Source organism: Cryptomeria japonica, chromosome 3 (assembly GCF_030272615.1).
Source record: "Cryptomeria japonica chromosome 3, Sugi_1.0, whole genome shotgun sequence".
Lineage (NCBI taxonomy): Eukaryota > Viridiplantae > Streptophyta > Pinopsida > Cupressales > Cupressaceae > Cryptomeria > Cryptomeria japonica.
In genome coordinates, this window is record NC_081407.1 from 227,980,229 (window position 1) to 227,990,668 (window position 10,440).

The window sequence follows — 10,440 nt, forward strand, 5'->3', positions numbered from 1 at the left end:
TTATATTCATTGTATTGGTTAATCCAGTTGATCATTTGCATATTGATGAGAATACAATTTGTTCTTGTCATTCTTTTGTCTCTCTTTTATAAAGTACCCTTGATCTTGTGCAAAATCTCACAAAAAGTATCCATAAAATGAGACATCCTTGTCATTCTTTTGTCTCTCTTTTATACTCTTCTCAACTGAAAATATCCTTCTCTAAAAAAAACAAACTACTCCAACAAACAACTCTACCCTTGCATCTAAATATTCTCTTCTAGAAATAAACCTCTTTGTACATCTCTTTTAAGACGGTCTTTATAACTCCCCTTAGGCTATTTTAAATTTTAATTGAAAGTGGGACCTTTCAATGCAAATGCTCATTATTAATACCTTATTTTCATAAATGAGACATTTTATAATAAATAAAAAAGAGATGCCCACTTTTCAAATATAGACACTTTTACTTCTGAAATCTTTTAAGGTACTTTTGTTCGCGATATTTTGCAACAGAAAATGAATATAAAAGACCCATTTGACATGGAGACAATAACTAAAGAAAATATAAAAAATTGTTTACCATGTGGGCTGTCATGAAGTCAACTACTTAAACAACCCAAATATAAGATGGGAAAGTGAGAAGTCATTGTAAACCAAAAGCAATCCCAGGACTTCTAAAGATTATGTCAACTGACCACCTGACATATTAATTGTTCAACGTTGTTCCAATTCATAGGATCATAAATGAAAGCATGCTTTTCTACGATGTTATGTGGAGAGTAACTCAACTGTCTTGATATTACAGATACAAAATATAAGGCTGGTTGGTTGGTCCATGATAATTGCACTCAAATGAAGAAAAATTGATTAGAAAACTAATACAGATTAATACTCAAATATTCTGCTTACAGGGGGCTAAGGATCAAAGAACATGAAACTTCAAAACATAAGTTTTCTATCAAGAAACACCCTTTGGCATACTGATTTGTTGCTGAGCTAGAATGCATTCGATAGGGCATTCCACAAATTTTATTACCCACAATTACAATTGACTTGGTATTGATGTTTCAGCCATTTCGTTTTAAAGGGTACAACTTGAAGTCTTGATATTTAGAGAGAACTGATCCCTTATGCGATTCTTAGTACTGTTGGCAATTTCTGTAAAATTTAGTCACTGAACATGCAATTCATGTTGCTTTTGCATATTTCTTTCTGTATCGTTGTTATTTTGATTAAGAAATCTTACTTGAAGTGTAGCAACTGTGTACAAATACTATCACGAGGCTAAAGAATAGGCCATGTAAAGTAGAATATTGTGGATGTGTTGCTTGCCTTTGGAAACAGAGATACATGTCAGACTAGCTGATAATTTCTGCATGGTAATGAATTGACTTTTATTATGCATACACTGAAGTGCATATTGTAATGTTTATATACACATCAGTTGCTCATTCACATTTTATTCTAATTATTTTAAATACAACAATTTTATCTGTTAAAAGACTTCCATTTATTTAGAAAGCATTTACATGTGAAGTCTTCACACATTCAGTAACGATTTTACTGAAGAACCATGCCTGTTACTACTTTCACAAATTACACCCGGAAAACAGAAATCCCATGCACAATAAATTGTCTGATTTCCAAGTCCATACAATATATCACTGGGGCCTTTGACTACTGTAATTTCTCAAGGACGATGTCCTAGGAACTGGTGGTGCTGGTTTCGTAGAATTCGGAAAATTATGATGGGATTTGACCTTTTCTGTGCTCACTACTCCTACTGTCTGGTAAAGTCTCAGCCTACTCATTTCTGCAGCCAGTGACCTCAGATACCCAGAGCCACTAAGGTCATCAAAGGATTGGAATTTAGTCATCCTTCGTTTTGCCGATGCCTTTTGGTTGACAGTTCTATTAGAATGAGAAAGAACTGTTGCTTGGCTGGAGATTGGAAACTTGTCCAGGGTGATGGGGAAATCCTTGGATACTTTTGAATTGTAATTGCCTGAAGTTCTATTATTAATGGCAGCTTCTATGCCTTGCTTTATTGAAACCGTATCTTCCTGAAGTTCTTGATTCAAGTGTCTAGAATATCTCTTCCCATGATCTTCAACCAGGTCTTGCCGGCCATTCACACTCATTTGCAGGTTCTGATTTGTATAGGCAACATTTGGTCTAGGACTGGTCCTCTGACCATTTGGAGAATGTCTCAGACAATTCTCATTGCTCAAACGATTCTTTATTTCTAAAAGAGAAAGGTCTTGCTTTCTCTTAAGTTCTTTAGATTCCTGCTCATGCATGGCAGCTAATAACTTTAACTCCCTACTTCTAAAATTTTCTTCATCATCTGACACATAATCAAATGGTGGCATTGATTGAAGGCACTGTGATTTGCTGGCTGGCCTGAAACAGTCCTGTTCATGATGAAGACTGGTACCAAATCCTTCAGAAAATCCATTACTTTGAAATCCATGATATTCAGAGAAAGAACAGCCAGGATTTATCTGTTCCAATCTTTCACATGAGTGATCAAACAGTCCTGCATGCATAGTCAATTCTGCAGGTTTGCCGAATCTAGAAGTATGCAAAAACTTTCCAGCTTCTGATCTATTTGAGAGTGGAGAGCTAGGTGATGAGTAATCCTCTCCAATAGACCAATCATCTGCATCCTGGTGAATGTCTGATGCTTCAGTGGAAATTGTGTGCATCTCGTCCGCTACAAAGAATGATACATCTGACCCACTTACCTGATATGTTACTTCTTCAAAGCGTCCATGTACAGTATCTGCTACTCTGGTGGAAGGAACAGGTCCTGATTGCATACCCACTAGATTGTGAGACGCGAGATAGTTAAACAGAGAAGTTTCAGACGAGGTAGTCGACAAGTGAAAACCATTTCCCCTTGGTTTAGAGACAAAATGATCACAAGAAGAACCCTCATCTCCTTCATCACTGTCTTCTATTGCTACACCTCCCTTCCAATCAGGAACTAAAGCTGAAATTTCTTCATCAATTGTATCAGCAATTTCCACCACATCTTGATCAGTGATATCAAGCTCTGCTACCATTTCACTGGCAACACCCATGGCTGTATCACATTCAACATCGAAAGGAAAATAGATGTTGCGAACACGACCTGGAAAAACAACATTTAGGTTTTAAACCAGAACATTTATGTACAGATTTCAATTAAATCATACAATGCTTGAGAATAAAACCCAGAGGTTCAATGCAAAACTTCATAGAATCCCATGTTCATTCTCGGAATACTCAGACATATGCTGTCATATTTTCTTAACACTGTTCTCACTTCATACAAAAAGTGGCTCAACAATTTGTTTACTGAGCTACTATTTATAATAGAATGTGTTCTCTAAAGATTGTATACAGAAACTAAATCTATCTTTGTTTACTATTTTATACTGCTACCAACAAAAATAACTGTTTTGCTATTTATACTGCCATCAACAAGAAAACACACATTGTAGATCAATGATACGCAGCAGTATCAAAACATCACCTTCTTTGTCTGCAATCCGCACTCTTAAAAAGATTGTGTCATCCTCCCTCTTCTTGCCCTTTATGGTAAAGTCCTTATTCTTAGAATTCTTTTCTGGGAAACTGGGAAAATGTGCATTCTTGTGCTCCCAAGCATCTTCTTCATTCTCATTTAAAACCACATCCCCACAGGAAGGATCTACTACATGCAAGTTTCTATGTTCCATATGATCCATTATTACTCCTTTCCTGGTATCTTTGGTGTCATTTTCACCAAGTGTGCATGTTCTTAGCAGTGCATGTTCTGAATCATGATTATCGAGCTGTAAGAAAGGGTCATTCAAAAGATCTCTAGCAGGCAACCTTTTAGAAGCAGTTTCTAAGCATTTCTCCACAAACTGCCTCACTTCCGGATCCTCAATTCTGTACAGGGCTTCTGGTTTTCTCCCCTAAATATTAAAACAGGCCTTAATGTCAGTTGAAAGTTCTTTCAACTAGATTGTACTAGCAAGCAAGTGATTGGGCACCAAAGAAAATAGAATATTGACTCATAACTTCTTCCAAGTAATTAATGGATTTCAGAGTTATTTTTTGTTTCAATCCTACAACTGGATGCACAATGATCACATGAAACTTGGAAATAGAAACCAAAACTGCATAACTTACAGATGTTACTTTTTTGTAAATTTGGGCAGGATTAGAGCATTCACTGTAAGGATACTCAAAGGTCAGCATTTCCAACAAGCACATCCCAAAAGCGTAGATGTCAACTAGTTCATTGTATTCCTCTTCATAGAGTTCAGGAGCCATAAATTCTGGGGTGCCTGCAACAGTAAAAGTTTCAGAAAAAAATCCTGCAGTTCTAAGTTATGTAACCATTACAACTTTTGTCAAAGTTCTGAAAACAAGCACCCAAATAAAAAACACCTATCCACACGTCTACCTGTTTAGCTACTCAGTAGCCATGTTATGTTAAATAGTTCTCTACAATTTATAGCCATGCATTACATGATGTTTCAAAGTACATGGCAATTCAAATATTTTCCCTAGCCACAAAAAGGCAAGGCTATAAAAAAATCACTTCTATACTATAGTCCTAGATATCATCACTTCGATTACCATGATATTCTGCACAAAAAATAATTCTCATTTACTTCTTTCAAGTTACCTGTTGCAAGCACAATCATTTTTTTCACGATAGAAACATATAGAGAAGACATGTTTTCCTTCTACTAATGAACTTCTATTCCATTGGTGTCAAGGAGATTGAGCATCAAAACTTGGGTTGACTTCTTTCATCGATTGTATTATAAGCATTAAAACATTCATCTTAAGGTTCTCATCTCTTAAATTCAGCAATTTGAAAAATATCAAGAGAGTCTGAGCAACATAAAAGTAATCAATGTCCAGAAGGCCTGATTTAGCTTCAGACATGGTATAGATTTGCCCCAGTCCTAGGAAGCATGGGATTTGTGCTCCCTGGTGCACTGGTTGGTTGTCTCCCCCTAAAAATGGAGCTGTTGGAGGTATTCTACAGAGGAAACTGTGAAGCTTTCTATAAGGCCAGGCTGCTGCTGTTATTTTCATCCTATTAATAAAGGAATTGAATTAAGGTGTAAAACAGTCAAAAGAATGTCACTGAACAAAATGTAGATTGATAAGAGGTTTTTCTTCTAAATCTTGATTGCACGCCCAGAACAAACACGCACAAAAAAAAATAGTATATGATTGTGCCATACAATTTCTTAGACATATAATGTTTTGTACACCAGTATATGCATTTGCCAAATGAATGTCAAGATATAATCTTTTGTACGCTAGTATATGCTTCTGTCAATAATTGCTGAGATATAAACTTTTGTTATTTATATGACAGTGAGTACAAAAAATGTATATATAATGTAGTGCTAAAATGAATGCATGCCATTAGTGCACCTTGTGTTGGATGCTCACCAGGCTGTTGGTGCTCGAGATTGGGGAATTGCGAACTATTGGATGTATACATTTGCTTGGGCCTTACAAAACTTTTAAGATCATATGATAGCTTAAGCCTTAAACCAAAGCAGATACCCTTATAGATTGAAGTAGTGGATCTACTCTTAATTCTCATTGTTACACAATTCTTTGCATCTCTAAACCAAGGACAGGGACAATCCTCACTTTCCAGACTATAAAAGAGAAAATAAAGGGAAAATATTATTGTATGTTTATAGAATTCAATTATAAGGAAAGCACCATATACCTATAACACTATGAGCTGCATGACTTTGGCGAAGAATAGCAGCAAGACCTAGATCTCCAATCTTCACCTCTCCTTGATTTCCATTCACAAATATGTTATCACATTTAAGGTCTCGGTGAATTATGGGTGGATCATGGCTGTGCAGATAAAGCAGCCCTCGCAGGATTTGACGAGCCCAATTCTTTATAGCTATGATGTCCACGCGCTTATGTTTCTTCCGGTATCTGAAGCAGACAAAAACCCAAATCCCACAGTTAAGGAATGTCTGAATTAAAAGAGTTTTCAAGTCTAAAATTTAAATCTCTAAACACTTTTCCGTTTCCATTTTCTATTTTTGTAAACTTTGTTTAAAAAGAAAATCTTACTCTCTAAGAGTTCCAGAAGTGAACATCTCTGTAATAAAATTTATTTTTTGGGTTTCTTCATCAACCCATGAAGTGTAGAACTTGATGATGCTTTTATGCTTTAAGGTCTTAAGCAAGTGTACTTCTGAGTATATCCTCTGCAAATCCTCTGGGGTCCGAAGAACATCTTTAACATTTATTTGGTTCCAAGCTACTTCCATTCCATTTATTTCATCAAAAGCCTTGTAGCTGTAGACCATGCAGATTAAGGAACTCCATGTTGAAACTAAGGATTATATTGGTCTCATAAAATGATAAACACGGTTATTTTTGTACTTATTGCAATTCATTTTCTGCATTACATTTATATAACAGTTAAAATAATAAACAATAATTCTTCATTCCAAAACAATCTAGAAACATAGAAATCATGACTTTGGATTTTGTGTGTCTGTAGCAAACATTCCAGAAACACAGAAACATTATTTTGTCAGTCATAAAGCGTAAGTCCAATATTGCTAGGAAGTTGCAGTGCAGAAAGAGCTACTCGTGTATGCATAAAATCTACGTAAACAAGGTCTGATAGGAATTGGTCAAACATTAACATTTATTCAATCAGATTGTTTATAATACCACAAAAGTTAATATCTTTTCCAGAAGACCAAACCAAAGTGTTAAACAAGGTAATATCAGTTATAATAAAGCAAAATATTGATTTCCATCCATATATTCTATATCAATAGCATAAGAGGACCTGATTTGTCTGACAAGCAAAACCATCTAAAGAGGGCATCAATCCGCAATCCGTTCATTCAGTTATGATCTAGTAGAAGTACTATTATTAAACATTGTGGCTCTAAATTTCCAGTAAATGCATTATCAAGGATACACAGTCTTGAAAGCTCCTTTCCCAAGCACTTCATTATACTGCAAAATAATTGACAGAGAATAAAGGTTTCAGATATTAGCTCCAAGGAACTTAAACCACAAAACTTAATGATATATCAAGCCCACATAACAGTTATGAATTTTCCTAAGTATAAGCGAATAAGCTAGAAGAAGGAACTGGCCGTTGGTAGTTGTTGGCTAAAACTCAACAGCCAAAGATATGCAAACAAAATTCTAGAACCCAAATTTATGTGAGAAAAGGGCAGACCATTTCGGGTAAGAATCGCACTGCATCAACTATATGGCAATGACTGTGCACAGTCGATGCTTTAAAATCATCCCCTTTAGACGGCTTCTGTCTAAGTAAATCGGACATGATAGGACTCGTTTACAGAACCTTAAAAAAAGGTCATAATCAAGGACTAGAAGTAGCTTTGCAGTAGGCAGCGAAACAAGGTTCTGGTACGAATCCTGGCTGTCCAAATATCTAACGATTTCGAATAAGAAAAATCATACTAACATCAGACTTTTCATCCATGTCATATTGGATAGGCCAAAAACCAAAAAGACCATCATCAAGTACTACAAGAAGTTGGTTTCTAGGTTGGATCCTCGACTATCCAAATTTCTAACACTATAAGATAGGGGTTAAAGGACCAAAAACGGACTTTTTTATCCCATCTGTTGGAAATTGGAACACAAAAAGTCAATAAAAGGTACTGCAAATAGCTCAGCATTAGTGCAGTCAAGCTAGGTACAAGGTTCAATCCTGGTTTGTCCAATTCTGTATGTATATGTATGTATGTATCGTCAAAATCGCCTTCTACTGAAAAAAGCATATTTTGAGAATACTTACTCGACCATAGCGACCAGCTGGATCCATCTCCACGAAATGACAGTCGGGATCTCCATCAGCACCAATGTAAAAATTTCTGTATTCAGGCATGTCTGCAAAAGAAAACTACTTCCAGAGAAATAACTGAAAAGGGCTCTTACAGGTGTGACAACAACTCATCACAGGACACAGCGGTGCCGACAAAAAAGTGTTGCAGTAACCGCTATTATATCCTGGGCTTTCCCTCATGATTCTCATAAGAAAACAGTCCAAACAGAACCCAAAACAGCCTAGAAAAATCAATCCTCAGCAAAATAGAACCCATTCGGAACACGAAAAAGTCTGTATGTTTTACGTGGGCAAACTCTGGCTTTTTTCCTAAAAGATACATCAATAATATTTTAGAAAGAAAAGAACAAAAACTCAATGCAAGAGGAAGGAGATAGAGCTATAGAATCACCGACCGCTGGGAATTAACAGCGATACAAATACTGAAGGCAAAACACAGTCTTAATAGAAATGCGCATGAGAGAAAAATCTATGTTTATGCTGCAGAAGTCCAGGAATTGATCCATGAAAAATGCCAAAAAATCAAAACCAAAGACGACCCACTGGGTTAAATTTTTTTCTAAAAATTACCCACTTCGCAAAATTCGCGACAATCAGCTCTGAAAGCTGGATAGTCCTGTGAATTTGATGGATTCTCGGCTAGACATTTTATCAAACATGTGGCAGGCAACCACAGAAAACGCCAAACCAAAAATAAAAAAGATTCAGTGGCAGTGATGAATTATTCAAGCCAGAGCAATTTATGAAGTGCCAAAAGCCTCATTCAATGGAAGCCCAATTTAGCTATTAATGGTGTTATATGTAAAGATCATTTTTTGCAGATGGATATAAACCCGTTTGTCATTTGCATATATTCAATGGTAGAGTTTTATCACACAGATGATTTGACTTCATTCGTCATGAGCAGTCTAATTTGTTTTGGACGGTTTGTGACGTGAGCGTGTCCACCGGTCTAGCCGGTCCAGCCGGTCTCCTTATGTCATCCCTTACGTATTATGCTCAAAACTGTATAAAAAAATGTGTATATATATACAAGCATGCTTTGGCTCTTTTTTAATGTGTGGTTCTATTTATATAAGAAAAATCCTTTTTTTTTTGGTTTTTTTTTTCCACATGTTATCTTAGCATGGTCCTTTGGTTACTCGTTAAAGTTTAAAGAGTAAGAAAATATTTAATTTATTTTAATTTTGTAATCATATAACTTCTTTTGGGTTAGAGGAAGGGAAGAAGGGTAATCAAATGGTCAACAAAGTTATGGTCATTAGTTTTGAAAGAAAATGGTGAATCTAAAGAAAATTCACATTCATATGGGGCTCACTTTGGTGTTTTTTCTTCATGCCCTCAAAATTAATTGAACTTGCTCAAGTTAGTGCCAAATTTGGAAGGTCGACATCTTTCCAGGCTACCTAACCTTGATTTCAGCTTAGGAGATCAAGAGTAAGGTGATTAATGTCCTAGTCCCCCTGGACTATGGCACCTAACGCCATGGTCCATCCAAAGGGGCCCAAATTTGAACTCTCAATGGTCATAAGTTGGTTGAGTGGGAAAATATTTCTTGATGTCAACCTTCTTCAAAATTTCAATATGTTTCGTGAGGTTGAGTATAAAAGCAAGTCGTGTCCCCTCATTTGAAACATCTCTCATATCTTAAATCAATTATCATCAAGCATTAAATTCCAACTGAGAAAGCATACAACCATCTTCAAGGCAGTGAAAGAGAGATCAAGCATTCAAGTATTCAAGTTGGCATCCATGGTCAAGTTTATGTGTTTCCTTCATGAGTGAAGAAATGCATGAACTCCCACCTAGCAACATCAACCTTTCATGAAGCTTCAAGGCAAGAAGATCATAGCAAAGGTATAACATTTCAATTCAACATTTTCTTAAGGTTTTTAGCTTATGCCTAATTGGAGGTGTGCTCTCTTTTTTATCATCATTAATGTAGGTCAATTCCTACCTAGGGTTTGACTTAGGCAAGCCCCTATACATTCCAACACTTTTTCCCTCTTTTTTGTGTGTAGATTACAAATCCAATTATAGAGAGTAGTTGATCTAGAAAGTGTCAATAGAGATACATAGCTTCATATTCAAAATAGGTGAAAAATCCTAGATATTGTTTTATTGTCAGAAGTGTTCAACATTTTTTAGTTGAAATTTTGGGAGGACAATAATCTTGATTTAGATTCCACACACCTAAGTTGATGAAAACACCCCTAGATAGTGGTGCCTATCCATAGTATCCAACACTTTAGGCCCAGATTGTAGACATTTGTTCCTCTTGTATCCCAATTCCAATCTAAGCTTCTCTCCTAATTTACAATTTTGTATATTCCATTTTTTCTTGTCAAAACCCCCAATTCTTGCATCATTTCTCATTTTGTCTTATCTAATCATATCAAATCACAAAAGAGAATAACCAATCAAAGTGCTTAGTTCTCCCAAGGGTCTAAAGTTGGGTATATCGATTATTCTTTAATGAATGCTGATGTGATGGGTTTGATTCCTAGTTTGCATGTTTAGATTAGTGGACCCCATTTCTACACCCATTTTAGCCTTTAAGTTAACCAATGCTCCTACTTCTT

General features: G+C 35.9%; 1 protein-coding gene across 3 annotated transcripts; it reads right to left on the bottom strand.

Annotated features, from left to right (window-relative positions):
- Window positions 1-1,589: 1,589 nt before the first annotated feature.
- Window positions 1,590-8,729, bottom strand: LOC131045081 (serine/threonine-protein kinase WNK2). Of its 3 annotated transcripts, XM_057978599.2 has the most exons (7): window positions 7,811-8,729; window positions 6,956-6,993; window positions 6,088-6,315; window positions 5,723-5,946; window positions 4,147-4,304; window positions 3,503-3,929; window positions 1,590-3,118 (listed from the first exon to the last, which is right to left on the bottom strand). In XM_057978599.2, the coding sequence occupies exons 1-7, from the start codon at window positions 7,898-7,900 to the stop codon at window positions 1,644-1,646; spliced, it is 2,640 nt and encodes an 879-aa protein (XP_057834582.1). In that variant the 5' UTR covers window positions 7,901-8,729; the 3' UTR covers window positions 1,590-1,643. The 3 variants fall into 3 exon arrangements, with proteins under 3 accessions (XP_057834582.1, XP_057834583.1, XP_057834584.1); XM_057978600.2 differs by lacking the exon at window positions 6,088-6,315; XM_057978601.2 differs by lacking the exons at window positions 6,088-6,315; window positions 6,956-6,993.
- Window positions 8,730-10,440: the final 1,711 nt, after the last annotated feature.

Coding starts and splice junctions, on each gene's coding strand:
- LOC131045081 (XM_057978599.2), bottom strand. CDS start 7,900: ATGCCTGAATACAGAAATTTTTACATTGGTGCTGATGGAGATCCCGAC. Junction 5,947..6,087: donor ACTTCTGGAACTCTTAGAGA/GTAAGATTTTCT, acceptor TGTCTGCTTCAG/ATACCGGAAGAAACATAAGC. Junction 3,119..3,502: donor GCGGATTGCAGACAAAGAAG/GTGATGTTTTGA, acceptor TTGTTTTTCCAG/GTCGTGTTCGCAACATCTAT.